Source organism: Ptychodera flava, chromosome 16 (genome assembly GCF_041260155.1).
Source record: "Ptychodera flava strain L36383 chromosome 16, AS_Pfla_20210202, whole genome shotgun sequence".
In the NCBI taxonomy this organism is placed as follows: Eukaryota; Metazoa; Hemichordata; class Enteropneusta; family Ptychoderidae; genus Ptychodera; species Ptychodera flava.
Genome location: NC_091943.1, coordinates 38,170,926 through 38,194,547, shown reverse-complemented (window position 1 = coordinate 38,194,547; position 23,622 = coordinate 38,170,926). Strand labels below are relative to the sequence as shown.

General features: G+C 36.8%; 1 protein-coding gene across 2 annotated transcripts in view; it reads right to left on the bottom strand.

The window, feature by feature from the left end:
* Positions 1-20,366, bottom strand: part of LOC139114785 (roquin-1-like) — a 28,634-nt gene extending 8,268 nt beyond the window's left edge. The window contains exons 1-16 of one of the 2 annotated variants that reach the window (XM_070676712.1): positions 20,153-20,366; positions 18,576-18,987; positions 17,309-17,542; positions 16,155-16,378; positions 15,343-15,495; positions 13,771-13,903; positions 13,097-13,215; positions 12,149-12,258; positions 11,501-11,719; positions 9,393-9,517; positions 7,156-7,568; positions 5,927-6,885; positions 5,368-5,494; positions 4,806-4,961; positions 2,102-2,215; positions 593-761 (exon numbers count right to left, since the gene is read on the bottom strand). In XM_070676712.1, coding sequence (XP_070532813.1) covers positions 708-761; positions 2,102-2,215; positions 4,806-4,961; positions 5,368-5,494; positions 5,927-6,885; positions 7,156-7,568; positions 9,393-9,517; positions 11,501-11,719; positions 12,149-12,258; positions 13,097-13,215; positions 13,771-13,903; positions 15,343-15,495; positions 16,155-16,378; positions 17,309-17,542; positions 18,576-18,921 — 3,486 coding nt within the window. In that variant the 5' untranslated portion in view covers positions 18,922-18,987; positions 20,153-20,366 and the 3' untranslated portion in view covers positions 593-707. Of the gene's footprint in view, positions 1-592; positions 762-2,101; positions 2,216-4,805; positions 4,962-5,367; positions 5,495-5,926; positions 6,886-7,155; positions 7,569-9,392; positions 9,518-11,500; positions 11,720-12,148; positions 12,259-13,096; positions 13,216-13,770; positions 13,904-15,342; positions 15,496-16,154; positions 16,379-17,308; positions 17,543-18,575; positions 18,988-20,152 lie in introns of those variants that run through there. The other variant, XM_070676711.1, reaches the window with a different exon arrangement.
* Positions 20,367-23,622: the final 3,256 nt, after the last annotated feature.

Genomic DNA, 23,622 nt, shown 5'->3' with positions numbered 1-23,622 from the left:
AAGCAGACCATGATGAAAGTTGACTGCAAACTATATATTCAATGAGACATTGTTAATTGGCTCGCTTCATACATTATGTAATCTTGTCCCTTTGAAATCATACAATGCATGTTTTAGAATAGGAGTGGAAGGGTTCAGATTGACATATCAGTGATTAAAAACATTTGGTCATGTGTCCCCTTTGAAATAAAACAAAATTTCTCAGACTGAAAGTTTGACTAAGCCATAGATGTTGATGATAGTTTCAATTAAAGTTTTGGTGATTAAAATTAGGCATAGACCACACACCATTTCCAGGAGTTTGTCCAAAATCACACAAAATATGCCATTGTCTACACATACACATTAGGTAAGAATTACATAAACACTGTTTATACTTCAGCAATTCTTCCTTAAAAGATCCAATTTGTAACGTACATCAAATAGAGTAACAAGAGATGTAATCTACAACACTGTTTTTACAGTAACAAGAATGGTGCATGGTACAAAATATTTCCTTACTTCCAAAGTATGATAACATAATTTTCACTGAAAACACATAACATAATTGAAACATCTTATGGCAAGATTATGGTATTCTGTTACCTTTACTTTTTTTACACAAAATTTATTCTTGATTTTCAAATCATTGAGAAACATTTTCATAGGGAGAGGAGACCAAATATTAATATCACATTTACATATGATAACATCTCATTCTGCCTCATCTACTTCCAATTAAAACCTGACGGATATGTGTTCCACCATCGCCAAATTTCCAGCTGTTTGGAAAAGATAAAATAGGGAAACTTTTTTCAGATGTTTTACATTTGCATATTGGCTAATGGACACAGCTAATGTTATAAATAGTCACAAAATAGCTAAGCATGAAATTTCTCTTAAATAAAAAGACAAACATTGTCACTGTTTTCAAAGTGTTCATACACAACAAATCAGGTGATCAGTTACCTTTGATAGTTCATGCGGAGTAAATTAGCAAAGAATTTTCATGATGCAATTTCATTCCAGTCAGAGTTCATATTGTAATTTGTAGGAAGTCACATCCATGGAAATCTCAGACAAAGCTACTCAGTATTTTTTAGGGTAAACTTCAGATACAAACCGTATCAATAAAGTTTTGACAAGAATAGAATGTCAAAGTTTTAGGACCATTGCACTGTGGAAGCCTGTAATTGGTTATTTTACATCCCACTACAGTTGAAGTACTAGGTAAAACTGAACACTATTGTGTCTGCGATGGGTTAATTCATGCAGAATTTGGAAAACGCTAAATGAAATCATTATCAAGTATAAACAAACCAAAGTTCGAGACAATGAGACACATGCTTTACAAACACAGTTCTTGTACCAAATTAGACAAAACTTTCCCATAAAACAACGATGCAAGGTTTGCCGGAATTTGAACAAATCACCATGGATGATAAAATTCTCACTGGATCAACTGTTGATCCCCATAGCCGATTACTGGGTTGCAGATACATGAACAATGCATTGCACAGTAGCAAACTGCAGACAATATGGCCTGTAAACAGCTGCAACAGGACCAAGGTAAGTAAATCAACTCAGATATGTCTGAAAAATAGCATTAAGAACACTGTGCTCACATCTTGTCAGCTGTTATAGGTCAAAATGAATGAAATGCCAGCTATATGGAAGTCTTTTGCTGTTCATAGTTTCTTTAAATCATGATGAACAATCTGCCAATGCTAGTCACACCTACGTGGCAATAGTGCGCATCAAACCGCCTCTAAGTTATTTAACAAGGATGGCAGTGTAATTAGCCAAAAGGGGAAATGTCCAACAAAAAATCTAAATCTACAGAGGAGCCTCAAGCAACAGATATGTACATGTATTTCAAGACCCTGCAAATGAAATTTCAAAGAATCGAACAAGGGATTTGTGTATTAAAGATAGGATAAACCTATCAACCTTACCCACATAGAGCTAATCCAAGTATGACAAAAAAGTATAACTATACTTGCAGTAAGCTTTCTGTCTCTTCCATGATTAACATAATTTTGTGTCCTGAACACAATATTGTGGCCAAGTAATGATCTTCCAGAGGAGGAAAACAACAAATCCAGTATTTATAACGGCTTACCATTGGTTCACTGACTGGTGGTGTGTGAGTTCGGCCTCCAGTTCTCTCAAGTTCCATCTCATCTTCTTGCAAACGACTAGCAATGGCTCTGTCACTCAAAGTGTCTGCATCTCTCTGTGTAAAGTACACGTGAAACAAATCATATTCTTGCTGTTGGTAAAGGCAGCAACAATATATGCAACTACATAATATGCTTTACAACACAAATATGGTTGTTAGTACAAACTTTGATGACTACTAGTAGTTCTCATTGCTGTTTGAATGAAAGACTCGGCACAGTTACCAGGTTTGTTGGTTCTATTAATAGATTGACTATTAAATTTCCAATGAAAGGGGGGTCACTTCCATTACTTGCCAATATGTATATGTGCCACCCAATAAGGTGGGTATTTCATCAACTTAGTCTACCATGGGGGTATCAATTCACAGTAAACCAGGGTCTAAAATGGGGTCGATTTTTGAGTGCCACACAAGAACAAATTCCAACTGTCAGTTCCCGTCTTCTTAGCACATGGTTTTGAGCTGCACTCAATAAGCATCGATGTCTTTTTGTGTGGCAGGGGAACCATTAAAGAGACCCCCAGGCTTTAGCCAAAGTAAATATAGACTTTGTTTTAAAACACTGTCACTAATTGGTCAGAACTCCATAAATGGAAGAATTTTGCCCAATAGAAAATATCGAAACAAAGTGGCTCTACCTCAACTATCATAACAGGTCGACCATGGGAAAACTAGCAGTGCCTCATGGACGAATGGTGAGGCTTCTTGTAGTTTCAAATTTTAAAAATCGCAAGTCAGACTGTAACTGCACATAACTGATAATTTCAGAAGCTGGACAAAACTTTGGTGAGGGTGAAAGATAGTTTCTTTCACCCAAATTTTTTAGTATTTCCAGACCTTTTTCAAAAATCATGGCTTGGCCAGCAACAACATAGCTGTAAATGCAGTATAGTGTTAGGCTTTGCCGGTAAATCGGTCATGCAAATGCTTGCTTTTTACCCGATTATGTTTTTGCAAATTTTGACACTATGATATTTGACCTGGGTCAAAGGTTATAAGATCTAAAATGTGGTCCTAAAATAGCAAGATTGTAGGCCTAAAATGGGCCCCGGTTTGTTTACGTGTGGCCACACACCCCTACCACTTCTCAGAGCAAGTACCCCCCCCACCCCCAGGTTAACATCTTTCATTGTTGTTAACCAAACCATTGTCTTCAAAATATTAAAAACTTCAATCCACCAGAAATCAGTCAGTTATATATAACACAGTTTGCCTAAAAATGATCTATTTAAAGAACAGCACAAAAAATAACCGCACAAATCATCACATGCTAGTCTATCATAGGTTTGGGTCAACAGCCATCAAAGTTGTACTTTTGCCGTAAGTGGCCAAAACAACACATAAACTTCCAGAGACACCAAATTTCGTGCTATAGACATTGTGAGCACTTGCATGATCTCACCAGAATTTCCAGAACACACGGTAATCAAGGGGTGTAAGGTACTATTTGTTTGATATTTTGAATTAAAGAAATAATATGACACTTGTGAGAAAATTTACGTCTGCAGCTATGCACAATCCCAGGTGATGGCAACTGTCAATACACATTCAAGAAATACCTAGTTGGTATTTGCAACTGAGCTGACAGACTCCTGGAACAAAAACAACTTATTAGAGCCTCTTTAATCTGTCAACAGACGACAGCATAGTACTGAAATAGCACTTCTCCTTGTTAACAATGATGTTCTGACAACACTCAACTCTGAACACATTGTTCTCCTTGATCTGCTCAGGCTAACTGCAGCCTTTGATATCATCAATCATAACATCAACGTCTGTTCAAGAGTTATCATGGCTGCTTCAGCCACAAGGAACACATGTTATTTTTTGACAAACAATCATACATTCAAACAAGAGATCATTACCACCTGCCATGCCACTTGTTTCAGGATTTCTGTGCCCATCTCATCCATGCTGTAAGAGATATCTTCAAAACTGGACTATTGCAATGCTCTATTGTATGGCTTGTCTGATGCCCAGTTACAACTTTTACAATGTGCCCCCAACACACCAACAAGAATTGTCTCTCAAACTCAGAAATCAAACCACATTACACCTGTTCTTAAGCAACTTCATTGGTTTCCTGTACCTCATCATATTGCATTCAAACTTTTGCTCGTCACTTGCAAGACCCTCAATGGAACATCTCCACAATATCTCTGGAACTTAGTTACACTCAGTTCTCCATCACATACTCTTTGTTAAATGCTTCTACACACACCCAGATGGAATCTGACTTCCTGCAGTCACCACTAATTCTCCTCAGCTGCTCCTGTCCTTTGGGGCTCTCTACCCGCTCACCTAAAGTAGCACTGAGCATTGTTTAACTTTGGATATTTGGTGCCATACATATAGATAGAAAACTATGCAAGCGTCAACTGTTGGCATCTACCATATAGCAGACAAAGCAGCTGACTCACACAATGCTAATGACAACAATGTATTCCCTACGTGCACAAGAACATTTAAACTAGGACAATTTTTGGGTGGAATCATTTTCTAAACAATCATCAATATGGAAACATATTTTTCTTGAGAAATAAAATCATGAGATGTTGAAAAGCAATCTTTTAAAAACATATATCTTGACAAAAATTTGCATATTCTTTGAAGCAGTGATTACACAAAAAGCAGGTTGACATACTGGTGAGACAAGCGTTTGTGCCTGAATTCCTAACTCCACTTCTTGTAATCTTCTCGCTAGCAGTTCATCATCTATTGATGGTGTCAAATGGCCTGGATCTTTATGGGCTGATATTGCTTTTTCTTCACGATGTATCATTAGTGTATCTCGTGCTATCTGTTGAAAGAAAATAAGATGAGCTACATAATTGTTTAAAACCAACAATTAGTAAGAGTTATAAACACCTTCCTAAATATAAATGACTTCATGTATCAGGTATTGTACACAGCGCACTTCAATAGAGAGAGTACCAGAAACATATTTTCCAAGAGGTAAACATAAAAATAAAGGCAAAATGATAGTTATCATATTGGAGACTACGAAGTAAAGTGAATGATATGTGTTGAAAATCAGACCAGCATCTGGAAAGATGTTGCAGTGTAAAACAATTTCTATTCATGAAATGCTTTGATTGGCTTCAAAGTAAAGTGAGTAAAATGGTCATTTTTTGAAGAAAATATAGGTGTACCATGATTAGTCACTTCAAACAAGTCATTTCAACCAGCCAAGAACAAGACCTTACCCTGACATCAATAGCATGACGTTGTTGCATTATCTGCTGGTCTACATGTTGAAGTTCAATTTTCAACTGCTCTCTCTCAGCTGTTGACTGGGGAGCACTCCCTGTTACTGCAATGGGTCCTTGCATTCTGTTGAACAAACCATCATTAAACAAGTAATGTCAATGACACTGGGCTCTTTTATTGATGACAATCAATTGATGTAGATATGACATGTATCTACATCAAACATATTAAGTCTTACACTAGTCAGCATTTTTAACAGAACCAAGACTTCTACTGGGAGGTGTGTTTTGATCTCAGCAAAGTTGAATGGCAATGTCTATTTCAAGTGATATACCAACACAAACCAGTAGGAAATTGAAAGTGTGTCAATCATTCAACAGACAGACAGACAGACAGACAGATAAACATAAAAACACAAACACACATACCGATATGCATAGACACAAACAGACAGGACAAACATACATGTGGACAAAGACACTGTACTCCACCCATCACATAGAACACACTTCTCAGTGACTATTTCACATCTGTGTTTTTTCAAACTTATCTTACCTATCAAGAACTTCAGAGTGCAATTGGCCCTGGTTATCAGTTGTTCCTTGACCATCTTTACCCTTTACTGAATAAATATTACTGGGTCTGCTATGAGGCTGTACTTTCTCTTCATAGGTACGCTGTTTACCGGGAGATGCCTGCTGCAAAGCTGTTGCCATCTGGGCATCAGAGTATGACATAACAGGAGTTGTTTCAGTGTGTGGTGTTGGTTTGGCTTGAACTGGGACAGAATCATGGATGATGGATCTGGCCATTCGACTTATTGGTCCATATTTTGATATCCTTGGAGGATCAAATGGAATGAAGTCGTCATCTGCAGCTGAGACTTTTTGAGAAGCTGCAAGTTCCATCTGCCGTCGTATTTTACGCCCACGTGCTGCATTTTCATGTCCTTGATGATCATGGCCTTGTCGTGGAGGTAGATCTGTTGCTCTGTCCCCGTCACCAAATCCCGGTAAATCTCTGTGTGAATCTTCTAAAGACATGTGTCTTACCATTGTTTTACTCAGAGTCATTATGCTTGATGTAGGAGGTGTATTATTGACAGGACTTACTGGAGTCGATATTGCAACTGTACTTCCAGTTGTCCATGGATCATACACATCTTTGATGGTATCTTTGCTCTTCTTCTCAACTTCTTCTTGTCTTCTCTCTGCATGTCTGTCTTTGGATTGCTTCACTGGCACTCCACTGTACTCATCAACAGTATTATCTAAAGTCACTTTAGAAACAGACAACTGTGTTGGTGTCTTCCGAGATGTAGCAGCTACCGATGTGTTAAGCAGTGAATAAGACTTTCCAAAAGAGGATGGACTTGTGGATGAAACTGTAGAGAATGATGGATTTGACACTTGTGTAGATAACTCACATCTTTGGGAATAAGAAGATGTTGGTAGACTTCCTAACTGAGCAATCAGTTGTCTTCTTCTCTCTTGGAGAGAATCCATAGACTGTTCCTAAATAGAAAACAATATACATTGTTGTGACACGCCTTGAGCAGCAGATCTAGTCTAGTGGTCAGTAAGCCAAGACAATACAAAAGACTGTGGTCTGGCCAAGGAAATAATGATACCAGACCTAGGACCGAGGATTGCTCACCCTTGATATACAGGTTTAATACTGAAATCAGAGAGTAGATAACTAATGTAGATGTTGATGAGCTTGCCCTGATTAGTTAGCAGAAAGCATTTCTACTTCAAGAACAAGGAAGCTAAAACACACTTTACCTGTCTTTGAACTACACTTGGCTGGTAGCTCACAGATGAGTTGTCTGCTGGTTCAAAGTAATAATGATCTCCACTTCTGTACCTGAGGCTTTCTGGATGACCTTTATCATCAATGTTATAGCGTTGACCTCTTGGTACCATTCCAGCTCGGTAGTCATCATCCATATATCTTGGCGGTCCACTCTGCATATATGTCCTTGAATATCCATCATTCATATATCTCATTGGGGGCACTCCTCCAATATCTTGTGGCAAGTACCTTGGATACGGACTGTATGGCTGTTTGTAGTATGGATCATATGACAATGCCGTTGCTAATGATTCATGTTGAGGCAAATAAACTTCACCTTGCATTTTGTGATGTTGTGGCAAAGACTGGGGATATTCATGAATATCTGCTTCACGATAGTAACCTGTCGTCAATGAAAACAAAATTCACAATGTATAAGAGCTGACATCTCTGTGATGCTGATTTGAAACTGAGTCATCATAGGAAGTTTTCCCTGCTTCTTTGTATGACAGAAATTTGATAAATTTATTGCCATTAAGTTATAATAAAACTACAGATGCTAAAATCTGAACTTTCAGTATTACTTTCAACAATACAATATTTTCCCTACTTGCATGAAAAGATGCCTGAGTGTATGCGTAAAACCTCTAAATCATTAGTTTGGGATTTCAGTATTTTTCTCAACAAAGTTCATATTGCAATGCTTGTATGTATGCATGCAAAATGTTTTTAAGAGATTGGACAGTTCAAGTTTCACATTGCAGCTTGGTAATGTGACTGTAGCAGTCTTCTTAACATATGGAAAAGATTTAGCAGGCATTTTAAGTGTTCAACAACTGTTAACCATTGATCAAATAAGACAGAGTTCAATTAGCACTATCAGCAAAAATTTGCATGTATTACACAAAGACTTAGTTCATTGAAATTTAGCTGAAAAATGTTTATGTGATATACAAGCGGAAAGGTAATGGTCTAGGTTTTACATACAGTGGCTTTGAGTAATACCTAATTTACATGTTGAGTTTGATAGAGCTTATGGGCCCACTGGGTATGTCTAAAAATACCATCATTAATGGCAGTTTGCTTCCAGTTAAAACATGTGAAAATACCACAAATATTGAGGAAAAATTAAAGAAATTTTAACTTCATACTTCATTTAGAAAGCTGTGCACTTAGTTTATAATTAGTTTATGTGGTTACAATGTTTGGCCATCCGTAGTGTTCATTTCAATATCATCAGTCATTCCACAAACTTTGTTCCAACACATTTTGGGAAAAAATAATTTGCTAATACTGAAGTCAAAGAATAAGTACTATCTGTGAGTAGAATTTTGACCATTTCCAACAGTCTTTATGATTTATTTTGCTCGCTTGGATATCACTCATCTAATCAATTTGATTTGAACAATCTTAAATTTGCATCAAAACAGGAATATTTCTGCCAAAATTCAAATTCCTACATCTAGTAGTTTATAAGTTTGCAATTTTTGATCATTTTCCACACTATTTTCTTCATTTGCACATCAGTCATTCCACCAACTTTGATTTGAACAAACATCTATCTAAATACCACTTAGAACATGTCTACCAATTGTTAAGGTCATCAAAGTGCCACTTTTAAGTTTAAAATTTCTGAAAAATTTTTAAGATTTATATTCTCAGTTAGATCATCTTCATCTTATCAACTTGAATTGCATATACTCAACTTTGTTCAAAATACAAATATACCTGCCAAATTTCAAAGCCCTAGAGCAAGTAGTAAAGAACTTGGTAATATTTGACGGTTTTTTACATTTATATTTTTCATCTGTATAACAGTCATTCTATTGACTATGGTTTGAATAAAATTCTATCTGAGAAAACTCAGTAGATGACAAATTGATATAGTTACACACACACACACACACACACATACATACATACATACATACATACAAGCATACATACATACATACATACATACATACATACATACATACAAGCATACATACATACATACATACAGGCAGATAACCGATGCCAAACAACAACTTCAGTTAGCTTCTTTTGTCATATTTATATGTGGCACCTGGAAGCTAAAAACTGTGAAATTTTGCCATATGATGACAGGAAAAAATCACAAAGAAGCAGTTCTATATCACATATATGACAACTAAATTTAACTTTAAAAACTTAGTTTCCATTAAAATGATCTATGTTGTCTGTGTAAAGTACAATGAGGTCTTACCTTCCATGTATTGAGCTTGCATATCAGAAACTGATGAACCTGACACTCCTTCAGACATTGCACTTTGACCTGCTACAAGTGTCTGTCTCCGTAATATTGGACTTGCTTCTCTAGTAACACCCTCCCTAAAAATCAATAGCAATGCAGTATCAGTATCAAGCAAAGTACAGCAATCATGTGTGAGCCTGAGAAATCTAATTTAAAACTCAAACCTCTTTAAAAATACTTCTCTACAAGAATACAAACAGGGGGTATGGAACAGACTGATCGTTGCTAGATTGAGGCAGTGGTGAGCAAATCCATTTTAAATCCAGTGGTCCCAGGACCAGTAGCAAAATCAATTCAGTGGTCCTGCAACTTGGTCAGGTGGTCCTGCTTTTCCCCATTTCTTTTGTAAATTGTAATAAATAAAATCTGAGCATAATCAACATTCGCTTGCAGTGTTTTAATTTTAATAAAAATTGAACATATTGATGTTGGGGTGATCACAACAGGGCTGGCAAAACATCTTCTCTGTTTCAGCATTGTATTCTATTTATGGCCATGTGACTTTCTAGTGTTCTAGAAATTTCCTTTGTCTTCAAATTCTGTCATATTTCTGATTTTAGTTAGATTCCTAGAGCAAAATGCATCACCAGATTTTTTACGTTTTGTAGGTGGGCCATTGGCAGTACTTACAATATATCGCCACTTGCTTTGCCACAGAGGTACCTCCACACTTTTGCACACTGACTGTCTTCACTGTCTCACGTACAGGTAATTGAGTTTTATCAGCACCTGTACTTTCCACATCGTGGCTGGACTTTCTGACAAACTCATCTCTCAAATGATTAGCCAAAGTCATTCAAAGAACCCACTCTTTATGCAGAACAAAGTTGGCTCAATGCAGCGAACGATCGGCCACTGCTTTGTGAGCTCTATTCAATTACTGCACTGTCTATACAAACAGCATGATCAGCAATTACTAGTCAATTGAGTAATACCGGGTACCCCTAAGGACCCTATAAGTGGCAGTAGAAGTCACCTGATACAAAATATGACCAAAGAATGAGGGTAGTGGAGGACTGGCAACATTGTGTACAAGCTTGCGGGTATCTGATTGCATGCTTTGTTATCTTTTGTTTCTGTTATTTTTGGATATCTACTGGTCCGTCCGTCGGACCAGACAAAGTGAAAAACTAATGGTCCGCGGTAAGAATTCGATGGTCCTGGATCTCGGACCACTGGATTGCTCACCCCTGTGAGGTCTCATAACCATGCCACTTTTAAAGATGGAAATCCTCATTCCAATAACAATTGTATGAAGAGTCTCTTTAAATAAAACAGACCTGGCAGTCAATAGCTTTGATCTTGAAGTTCACACCATTGTAGCAACAGTATGGCTGAAACAATGAGTTTATGTGTAGGTTTTGTTTGTCTACCTTTCTGCAGAATGCAAAAGCTACTAAAATACAATTCTTATTTCATTTTGTGAGGAAAATTCAAAGAATGCTTCATAATATGTATTGTAGATAAACAAACCGATGCTAGTATCTGCAATTGAAAACCGTAAAGTCTAAAACAACTTGCACAGAAGTTGGAAGAACACTAAGGATTGATATTTATTTTTATTCCAGAAAAAACTCCAGCATTACATATCATCAGCTGTCATAGGATATTATTTTTTACGAATTAAATTAGGTCAAATATTTGGATCTAAATTACATGAATATTTCACACTTTTTAATATTAACAAAGTATGTTTCTTACAGAAGACAAAGTGGCAGGACACACTGTGGTTATTGATAGGTGGTTGCATCTCACTGTCATATAAGTTCAAATTTTTGAGGGGAGGGCAGTGTTTGACCTCAGTTAAGTAACTACGTTTTACTGTTGCACTTATTTTGGTGACCACATTTTTTACATAGTAACTTCTTAAAAGTCATGCCAGGCCTTGCTAAAAGAAAGGCTAGTAACTGCAACGAAGTGCATCGCCTAATGATTGCAATCAAGCTAATCATTTGTTTTATATGTGCAATGTGTCTGTGCCATACTCTGAGTTGAGGCACTGAATTGAAACCCACTGTAATCCAATCTCTTCAACAGGTTAGTGGCTATTTTCCACTTACTTTTGCATTCCGATATGACTACTCTCAACTTTTGAAGAGAACTCAGTGTTTCCACCTCTCTCAGCTTCTGCTGTTGGTATATCAGATCCTCTGGCTACAAGTTTACTGCCATGATGACTGCTATCACTGTCACCAAACTGTGATTTACCACCCTCCTGTTCTCCTCTCTTGTCACTTGGTTTACTCTTCAAGTGTGCTCTTCTGCTTTTTGCCCGAAATCTTCAAAGAGAAAAATAATATGAATTCAAGCTGCAATTGGCATTGACGGGGGCCTGGTGGTTGCAATGGATGCCAGAATGAGCGAGAGAAGATAGTTAAATGATTCAGCTGTTTGTTATGTGAGACTAACTTTATCATGTTGAAGTTTTCAAAAAACAAATTAGTTTTGCCACAGCTATTCAAATCGTCCTGGTTTGAGGTCAAAGGTCATCTCAGGTCACCAACAATATTGGCAAAAGGTCTTGTTGCAATATTTATAAATGTTCAGAAAATTTTAAGACAATCCTTTTATCTGACGTGTGTGAAACTTTGCTGCAGTTATTTACAAATCACACTTTATCAATCTGCCAATGAAACCCAATGTTGCTTGAAAGATTAAATTTACAAATAAAATGAAAACAGTATGAAACCAATAAATTGGTAACTTACTTTTCAAGTTCATCTTGAGAATGGGCAAATGTACAATTTGCACCTCTAGGGCAACCACCACGCTGGGTAATATCACGGCACATGCTTGTCTTATATTTGTTGTTCTGAGACTGAAATTCAAAGAGAAACATCATAATGGAAAATAAATAATTAGGCTGATAATTTCTAAAAACTTAGACATCATGAACTTGGATAGCACAATAACAGTATGATGTGTTAATGTTATATACCTGTATGTAATGCCAGCAGTAAATCTACATGTGTAGAGCAGAGGCTATGCTTTGAACAGTCCTAATGGTATGTCTCGTTTAATCTTACCATTTGTGTAGATCTTTTATATTTTATGTATACTACCTTGATTATCTACATGTACAAGTAATACTATCTGCATACACTGTAAAATTGTCACACAAAATCAAATGATACAACTTGCTAGACGTACGGTTGACTATGATGGAAAACTCATAGATAAAACCATCTAGGCATGCACTGACTTTGTTTCTGGAAATTTACATCATCAATTGCAAAGTAGGCAAAATGGCAAAAAGTACATAATTTTTTATTGGCATTGTTGCAGGTTGTATTACCACTCTTGAAAACCTCTGAACATTCATTATCCTTGCAATGCCTTTGAAATAAGATATACATGTAGTTCTCACTACAAATGATTCAAACACACAGACTTCCTGTCATTGCAGTTCCTTATTCATTGATTACATCATGAATGCAATAAATCAAACAGTCAACACCATTGTCTTACTGTAATGTGTAAAAATATGCAGCTAGGAAAATCAAGTGGGATATACGGTTTTGCTACAAGTATGGAGTAACCTGATTGGATGTCTACTGATCTCACATGTCCTATGACAAGTGTCTTATGGGGCATGTCAATCATGCCGTTTGGCATGTAATGATAGCTGGCATAGATATCTCAAGACAGCTTCATACCTGATCTAGTATTTTTCTCTGGTGACTATGATGTTGTACAAAATCAACAAGTCCCATAAGTACAATTCTAGCAGCTTGCATTGCTTTCTCTGTTTCTTCCCACGACGGTGTATGTGAATCTGCAGACAAAATTAGATTCATAGTGAATCAATGTTGATGCTTACCTTGACACTCAAAAGCACTTATTTGAGCAAATTGTAACTAAGTCTAACTATATTATAAGCTGGATGAAAATTACTGCATATTTCTGTTAACATATTAGGCCATACAGAAATTTGTCTTTGTGACAAGTGCTGTTCTTTAAAGTAATTGGTTAATACGTACATTGAATAATGCAATAACCCATAGCAGGCAGGTATACTTGGGATTCAGGTATAAGGCATGACATATAGCAGACCTGCTAGGCAAGTACTGTATGGAGTAAACTGTGCCAAAATGAGTGTATATCTGCCTACAAAGGCAGTTATTGCTATTATATCAACATTTGTGTTTATGGCATTAAAGAATTATTCTTTCTGAAGTTAAAGCACAAAAAAGGATGAAAACAGAATTGAATATTGAGCAGCCATGGTTGAATTGAAATTCATGATCAAACATGTCATTTTCACACTACAATTCACTGTAGACCAATAGAAAGTAACACAGCTTATATTGATGTTGTTTACAGTTATTACCTGGTGCAGGATCAATTTCTGCTAATAGTTCAAAATGAGATGTCAGTTTAGCTAGGTTAGCAGGATCACCAGATCTTTGTAAAGCAATGGACAACTCCTGCACACTGGCTGCAAATGAAGCTGGTGTCTGTAACTGAACACATATGTACACAGTTTGTACAATAAATATCCATAAGAGTGATGTTGGTCCAGATATAAAGCAATAGACAATATATTTATTAAAACTAAAAAATCTTCAATGGAACCACAGTTACTCTTTCTTGGATGAACACACTATTTTATGTTGAGAATGGACAAAAAAGTACAAAATTTAGCTTTGTGAAAACTGACTGACGATAACTGATTCACCTTAATCTCCTCTATAAATAAGCATAACAATAAGGAAATATTATCACTTCTTTAAGATGACACAGAAAGCTAAAACTGAATTCTATAAATCTCATATATTTTTCTGACAGGGTGTAGGTGAAATTGATTTCTTATCATATTGACATCGCATCGACATGAATTCCCTGTACTAAGAGTGATTAAGATACAGATAAAAGCTGGTCACCAGTAAAAATACTATGCTATATTCAGCATGTGACCACTACAATGACTACCTAAAGTACGACACATTAATGTTGAAACATTATTGTCTTTGTTTCTTTGTGTTGTCCACCTGTCACCAAAACTTACACATACAGTATATATATCACTGATAGTAAGAATGCTTTTTCTATTATCATGAGTCTACTTCAAATCAAAGGTATGGCTTATCATTTGTACACGTCTTAATTTTGTTTAAGAACAACTATAATATGGTCTGAATCCAGCAATTTGAGTTTATATTCTGAAATACAAGATTTGTACGTTAAACAATGAGTGATAAACTAAAGCTGAAAACTTAAGAATTAAATATTTGTAGCATGTTGAAAACTCTTTCAATTTCAAAATTCACCGTCCGTGGCACTGGAACCCTCAAGTCAGTCTTTTAATCAATTCACATTTGACTAGCTCAATGAACCTGGTAATGAAGAGCTTGTACAAAAACCATCATTGGGATAGAACAACATTGTTATCAGTGAACAGTAAAAGAGTTTACATGGGCAAAAATGGCTCTTACTGATGTGTTCTAGAACATTGAACTCAACATCCATGGTGTATCCTTTTGAGCAGGAAATGACCACTGAGCTACTAAATACCAAAGCACACCATAAATCTCTGATTACTATAGCCAGTGGCCATTAGTGGCTGCTCTTCAGAATCAGTGTGATGGCAAGTTTTGACCATGGTGCAATAATCGTACTGTATCCCAGTTACTTTTGATAACACAGGCTCAAGTGATGACCTTAGCCCGGTAAATAGTTAAAATGGGACTCAAGTTTTACAAACAAACTGGAACCACCTAACCAACCATAATATAGCTTTCCCGGTCTTTGATGAATTCTATAGAATTTCTAGAATCAGGCAACTCCATTGAACCAGGCAACTCCATGTAGGTTGGGCTAACCCAGTGCCAGCCAAATTGATATGGATATCCCAATAGGAAAGCCAGCCACTGCCTAGAGTGTAAAAATAAATTGATCCTACCTTGTCAATAATGGACTGCATATGAGATTTATGTGCTGCATCACCATACAATAATGAAGACCATTGTTCTGGTGAAATCCTCAATCCAGCTTCCATGGCAATCTGCACTATCTGTGAATCATGCTCTCTTCTCAACGCTTCGTAACTACAAAACTTCAAACATGAAAATAAAATGTCGGTTACACAGGATGAACTTCTGATGTCTTCAGTAAGGAGTTAAGAAAACTTCTACTTTAAAGTTTTTTATTTCAAAACAACACAAAGTTACAAGTATGGATAACCACCATATACTTAAATGCAAGTCCCCAACCCAAACTTTCTGTAAAAGTTTAAAATCAAGTTTATGTTCATTCCAATTTTGTCAATTTTTTGCAAAGGTCACATAGTATATGCTTTACAGCTGTTTTTGGCAATTCACCTATTCTGTCAATAAAGACACAGGCAAGAATTTCCATCACCAATACCCAGGGCTGTATGTAGTGTGAGCTGAGTGCCTAAGTTTACCTCGCTTTTACCATCAGCTACAAAATGCATTGGCATTTGCAGTAGAAAGTGTCACATATAGTATTACACACATTGATCATTTGATTTAATGACCTTTATTTTCTGTATTTTACCGTTAAGGTTATAGAGGAAAGAGAGTAATGAAAAGGAACCTGATAGTGTATTGGCATTTACATAACAATATCCAGCCAAAGGAGGTCTTTTTTGAACGTACAGGGTTAGATACAGGTAAGCACCCATCCAAAATTCCAAAGTGCATCACATGTTCCTAACCATGATAATGATTTGAGTGTAACAGTCTAATTTACCTCCTCTTTCAGTTGCATTAAGGAAGAGTCTTCTTCACGTTTGGTGACTTTAAAACATGAGGCCCTGTAAAGCAGTTGTACAACATGTCCAACACTTGTTTTAGATGCCTGTGGAAACTGGGCCTCCAGTTTCTGCACTACAAATAGCACCAACACTTTCCTTGAGAGAGCAGAGCCATCCTCAAGTGCCAGCAATACAAGCTTTAAACATTCCTCTTGCATTGCTGTAATATCAATGGAAAAATTGGGTACAAATATGTCACTTGTGCATTGTCAATGTCTTTGCACAATTACCCTTCTCACTAGCTGCAATAACTGAAGCCTTGGTGGGCTGGGTCGTGCGGCTTTGGCCTCTCTCCTGCAGCTTGCGCAATGTCGTACCAAAGCTACAATCCCACCCTATACCTTGCCCAGGTAAAACGGCACTGCAGATCTGCAGTGCATGCACTGGGCACGTATGGGGCCATATTATCAGTGAATCTTGCCTTACCATATGCAGCTTAACAAAGACAGTTTATTGTAATGATTCGGGCACAAAGTCAATTCAGACTCAACTTCATCTTTATTTATCGAGTAAAGATTGTGGTTGACTTTGTGCCTGAGTCATTAAACTGTCATTTTTCAGCAGCAAGAAGAAAGTTAACCATTGATATGGGGTTAAAACGATTCTAACATGGTCTGCGAGCAGGATTACAGTGAAATTTGCACACGGTAAGGCGAGATTGGCTGATAATGTGGCCCTGTGTGTGCCTTGTGTGTGCACTGCAGATCTGCAGTGCTATTTTATGTGGACAAGGTATAGGATGGGAATGTAATTTGTAGCCTTGATAGGGCATCACGCAAACCACATGACAGAGGCCCAAGCTGCAAGACCCAGTCCACCAGGGCTACAATGACTGAGCTACCTTCTCACCTTTAAAAAATACTTTCCAGAAACTTTGTTATACCACTTTTTTAATACACATTTTGTTGCATAGTCTCCTGGCTAACATTGTACAATCTTTGACTCTTTGCAGCAGAATTTTGAAGATTAATTTACTAGAAAATTAACTAGATAATTGTACGGGTCACAGCATAAAAATCACTGTACATTAAGGATATCTGTACAAAAACAATATGATTGACTTTCCAACACTGTATGACGACCGACTTACCAGGCCCAAGAAACTGACATCCCCTAGCTCTAACAGCTGCCCATAAATTGGCAGATAGTTGCTGCGGATTTTGGTGTTGTAAAATCAATTCAGCTACAGTACGTTCTCCAAGAGACCGGGCAGCTCTTGATGCACGAGCTCTTCCCTCTTCCTCTACAAGCTGACAATTGACCAAAGTTACCAGTTTCCTCTGCATAGGACGACTCAAGATACATTCCTTTGCATTGCTGTTCCCTGTCATAAAACCAATCATATCACACATATGGGAATTACTAAATACAATATTGATGGTGAAAATCAAAGGAAACAAAGATGAAATATTTACCCTGTTCCTGCCAAGTTCATATTTCACTATCAGGTCAAGTTGGTTAAAACTAGTGAAGAAAAACATGTTCCCTAAAGACGAGATACTGTAAACATGATTTTTACAGACTAAAGTTGCTATAACATACCAAGCCACGTGGGTGAAACTACATATGGTTTTAGCTAAATACCACTTTTAACTGACTTGGCAGATGGGAAATTGATACTGGCTGGCAGGTAGAAGGTTAAGGATTAGTGAAATAGCAGATCTATACCTCTTTAGTGCAAATGACAACCTGAATCATCTCACAAATCCACAAGCTCCTTGTCTCCAGCATAAAAAAATTCAGAGAATCAGGAAAGAGTGAGTCATCTGAAAATTATTAGTATTACCATTCCTAGGAACCTTCCTCGAACCTTCATGAAAAATTTCAAAGTGGCAAGGGAAGTGGTTCTTTTAAAAACATATTTTACAAAAAAATGATAAAAAAAATTCTAAAAGTTCTTAAAATGTTCATTTCATGATGATTTGAAATATATATATGAGACCATTTTTAGGGACCTGCAAACAAACTTTCAAATCTATAGGGTGAAAACTTCTGAGAAAATAAGTTTTTATGGAAAATAAATATTAACTAAAAGTATAAAATTGAAGATATTCCTATGAAAATTGTAAAACTTGCATAACCCTACCTCGGGTAACTGTGAATCAACACTTATAGGAATCTAACAGATAGTTTCTAAGTTCTAGGATTTTTACCATTTTCATCTTTTCCAAACTTATTTGCATGGCTGAGTAATGGACCTATGGATATGAAACCCAATCTATTAGTCTCTCCTGCACTTTGTCCGCAGAAACTCAAAGATATCAATCATGTACAAAGTGTTATAAATGCAAGAAACAAACAATTGAATCATGTGAAGTAGAAGTTGTTTGTTGCTATTATCTTCAAAGTAAACTTACCTTTACTAAGTGGCTTTAGAAGAAGAGCCAACTCCTCCACACACTTCTTACTTTCTTCATAATGTCTCATGTATTGTGAGATAACACCATTTGTGATTGATTCAGCTTTTGGAATTTCAGCACCAACCAGTTGCAGTAATGCATAGTTTGCTGGCAAGGAATCAATGTCTGTGCTGATGGTACTCTGGTCAAAGGGACACTGCTTGCGATGAAGTTGTGATAAACATGTGCGACATACTGTATGACCACAGCCTAAACTGATTGGCCGGCGAGCACTTTCATCGAAATCGTTGTAACAGATAGGACATAACAGGAATTCTGTCCACTGGGGTGCCTGAATTGGCATGATTATTTAATAAAGCCCAGCACGAGCCAATACGATAATTATTCTTCTTTGAAGATTGATATATGCCTGAAAATGGACCAAGAACACATTTATTTAGAGTATTGCAACTTGCATATACTCATTCAAAATGAAGGTGCATTTTTTTATCTGTTTTCCTTGTGAAAGTACACTGAAGAGTGATAAGCCTAATATTTATAAGTTCTAGATATACCTGTGTTCTATTTATTAAGTTTTATCAAAATTCACTTTTCAGAAATTTTTACAATCAAAAATCCAGCAATCTCTGTAGACATACAGAGGCCTTTAATATTAAATTTACTTTTTTCACTTTTTATGATGAAAACACACGCACTATTTGTAAATATTAAGTCTACTACAGTAGCCTCTCATTGTTGAGAGAGGCTATACTAATTTCTTTCTTTTTCTAGGCTTTAGTAGAGCTGATCGCCAATGTAGGTTTGCCACTAAACATTGCATGGCCAATGTGACATTTGCTCCTGCTGTCAGAAAATCTGACAAATTTTGTCTTTGTGTTCATCTTTATTACTGCAGCTTGAGGTCATATCCTTTGGCATATAATTTTTCTAGTTTCATTCAGAACATTAGTGGTATGAAATACAACTTTCACACAAGAGTAATTTCTGATATTCAAAATTTTTGATCAGATATTTATTTGTGCACAGTGACATTAATTCTAGAGCTCGAAAGATATCATGAATCAGCCCTGTATGTGCAGAATGTCACACTGTTGTTTACATGTAAAAACAATCTAGGTTGTACGTTGAATGATATCAATACGCTAATTTCTCTGCCATGTATATTTATAACACTGGGGTAATAAATGTATTTAATCTTTTACTTTTTGCTAAATCAGCGTTCACATGTTCTGTCTATTATAGTGTAATTGTTTCTATTTTCAGTCTATGAGTGCCTATCGCACGGGTTTATGGGAACAAGGAAATGGCCTGATAATGGTACGTACTTCACACGGATCAGTCAATCACGGATCTGTTGCAAATCTCCCTTATTTTCCCCTATGAAAACGAATGTAATCATGGCAACGCCAACGCAATATTGGGCGTTACAAAACAATGTTTGTCGTGGATCAACAAAAAAGAACGGTTTGGTATGGCAATTGGCGGTATGATCGTAAAGATCGCCCTGGGCTTGTTTGTGGAGTAACCGTGGCGTGGTTGATCACCGACAATATTAAAACTGAATGAATACTCACCAGAAATTAGCAAATCTGGAGAAATTGGTAGGTCATAACATCTTTCTGCATTTTCGGCACAGCAAATATACTATTGCTGTACCTATAGAGCGACCATCTCGCCGAATTTTCGTAATTGTGGTCGTATTTCACGTCCCTTGAGCTAGAAAAATAATGGTAAACTGCAACTGGGCAAGTACGCGTGCGTTGACGGGGAAATTCCCGTTGAGTATTTACAACATCAGATGCAACAATGATTTCTATTGGTTAATGAGGATATACCTATTAATTTTTATCAGCATATTATGCGACACATTCGCACTACCTGTTTAACCTTGAGGTATCAAAATATCTGAAAACTATCTAATTTTAATTTTCCTCCCAAGTAAATTTAGTGATTAAACACTCTAAAAAACCTGTTTGCCGGGAAACAGCATACCACGATAAAATCATAAGAGCCAATGGAAAGAGTTGTCTGTCCACTCACAGCTCTAAAGCTCTGTCTATGACGTCACCTTCCGCTTACAGCCAGTTCAGTTCAGCTGAATCTGATTTTGACTGGCCTAGGGCCTGGTAGACGCCCCAAAAGATGTAATTTTCAAGATTTTCCAGCCGCAAAGTATCTTGCTTATGTAACTTGAGAACGTTTCAACATCTGAGCAAAAGCCACCCCTTCCCCTGGCAACGATCCACCATTTGGACCGTTGAATTTGTATCTGTTTTCACCTGGCACTGGCCTGCTGCAGTTACTAACAAAATTGTACTATTAAATTTGTAGCTCTACGGTGAGGCGGTCGGTGATTTTTGGTCTTTGCAACCTGCGACCTCGGGTCGCAAAACCAAAAAGTCACCGACCGCCTCACCGTAGAGCTACAATTTTGCAGCAAGGCGTTGCAGTTGCCGGCTACGCTTCCCACCAGGCGCAGCCGGCATAAACATACAGCCGTACCAATGCAGAGCTAAAGAAGGTAAGCTAAGTACGGGTTGGACCATTTGATTTCTGGGGGATGGGGCTGGAGGATTCTCGATAAAAAAATGTTGCTCGCCATTTATAGGGAAAAAATTGCATCAAAGCTGCAAGAAAACAATTGTTCCATGGACTTACCCTGAGACAGTAGACTATGCATTTTCAGTAGTCTCTTGAGCTGCCGCCTTGGACGGCCAAGCTTTCATGGATTGGCATATATTTAATCACTTTAATCACTTTAATCACTTTATTGCATAACAACACACTTCGGAAAGTGCAGTATAGCAAGAACAAAACTAAACATTGCATAAAACATTGTTGTCTATGTCTTTACCTGCAGCTGCTGGGGGAAACATAGTGTTTGTAATATATTTCATGAGAGACAGCGTATCATCTGAAGTTAAAATGTACAAAAACTTATCTCTTTCATTTAAACTATCAAATATAGGATAATACAACTTCATTGCAGAAAAGAGAACTTCTCTATCACTATTATATTTTTGACACTTCATTAAATAGTGAAATTCATCCTCGACAGAAGACTTACATATATTAAGCTGCTGCATTGGATATGTGGCATGAATGAGCAGAAACGTGAGTATGCATGCATGTGTACTCATAGGGGATTCGATCTCCGATGATGACGATGATGATGATGATTAAATATTTAAAAATGAAGATAAGTAAAAATATATTTGGACTCAGTAAATTTGTTGTTGTTGTTGTTGTTGTTATTGTTGTTGTCGTTGTTGATACTATTTGCAGAAAAGGACAAAGTATGCGCTGCAAATTTCAACACAGCCTAACTATACATGTGCGTCGCAAATTCAATACAGCCTAACTATACATGTGCGTTGCAGCCTAACTATACATGTGCGTTGCAAATTCAATAGGGCCGTTCACAGTTTACGTCACTGTTCTCTCATTAATATGCAAAAATAAATATTTGTCCGCATTTTTAGATTACGCTTTTGAAAATTACGCATGCAAGAACGACGAAAATACATCTCAGTGGGCGACTGCTAGTGTAACAGTGAATACTAAAAAACATATTCACGACTCAGAGTACAAGCTGCAAAAACAGCCACGCATGCAACATTGATAAAATTTGTCCGCATTTCAAGCTGCGTGTCCGATGTCGCGCGCGTACAGCTATATTTAGTAACAAACCTGTAACCGTGAACAAGGCTATACAGCCTAACATTACCCAAGGGGTGTCACTTCATTGCCACACACTTTTTTTCGATCGCCAAAAATGCACCTAGCATGCATCGAAATCGGTAAAATTGGGTAATGTCAGGCTGTATTGAATTTGCAACGCACATGTATAGTTAGGCTGAGGACAGAATTTGTAATAGGTGTGATACTAACTCAGTTGAGGACGAATTTCATTATATCATGTGTTGTCCATGTCATACACAATCACGACAAAAATTGTTAGACTCGATAGCAGTCAACAATGAAAACTTCAACAACTGGGATTTGCAAGCCAAATTTTGCTACATAATGAGCAATACAGATAGCATGATATACCTCACAACATTTATCCAAGAAACAGATATTTTTTAAGATTACCCAACATATCATATTCTGCATTAAGTTATATCTTATATTTATATATATATATATATATATATATATATATATATATATATATATATATATATATATATATAATTTTTTTGATAAGTATCCTTTTCTTATTTTTGTAGTATTAGTTCTTGACTATGTTCACCTTTGAGGGAATAACGTCAATAAAGTTATTATTATTATTATTATTATTATTATTATTGTATAGTTAGGCAGCAAGGCACGTGTATAGTTAGGCTGTATTGAATTTGCAACGCACATGTATAGTTAGGCGGTGTTGAATTTGCGACGCACATGTATAGTTAGGCTGTGTTGAAATTTGCAGCGCATACTTTGTTCTTTTCTGCAAATAGTATCAACAACGACAACAACAATAACAACAACAATAACAACAAATTTACTGGGTCCAAATATATGTTTATTTATCTTCATTTTTAAATATTTAATCGTCATCATCGGAGTTCGAATCCCCTATGGTGTACTGTGGTATTCTGTTCACTTGCAAGCTGTCTACAATGCATAAGGGGTGGCCCATTTGATTTGGGGGGGGGAGCTGGAGGATTTTCGGGGGGAAAAAAACTGTTGCCGGCCAAGTTCTGGAAAAGATTGTCTCTGCAGAAGGGAAGGCAAACTAATTTGCTTCTATGAAGGCTGCAAAAATTTCCTATGATGCACTCTTTGGTGGTAGACCAGCATTCAGTGGTCTCAGGAGCTGCTGCCTACCTTTGAGTGAAAGAATCTGTCAGAGATGTGATTATAACGAAATTGACGATGAGTTTCATGTATTACTTTCATGTAAAAATCATACTTCAGAAAGAATTTTATTGGGACAAAGTAGTGGTACAGATTTTTGTAAATGTTATAGTCTCTTAGAAAAAGAAGAAGTTGTTAAAAAGTTAATGGAACAAAATGTTCTTGATCTAGCTGTATTTCT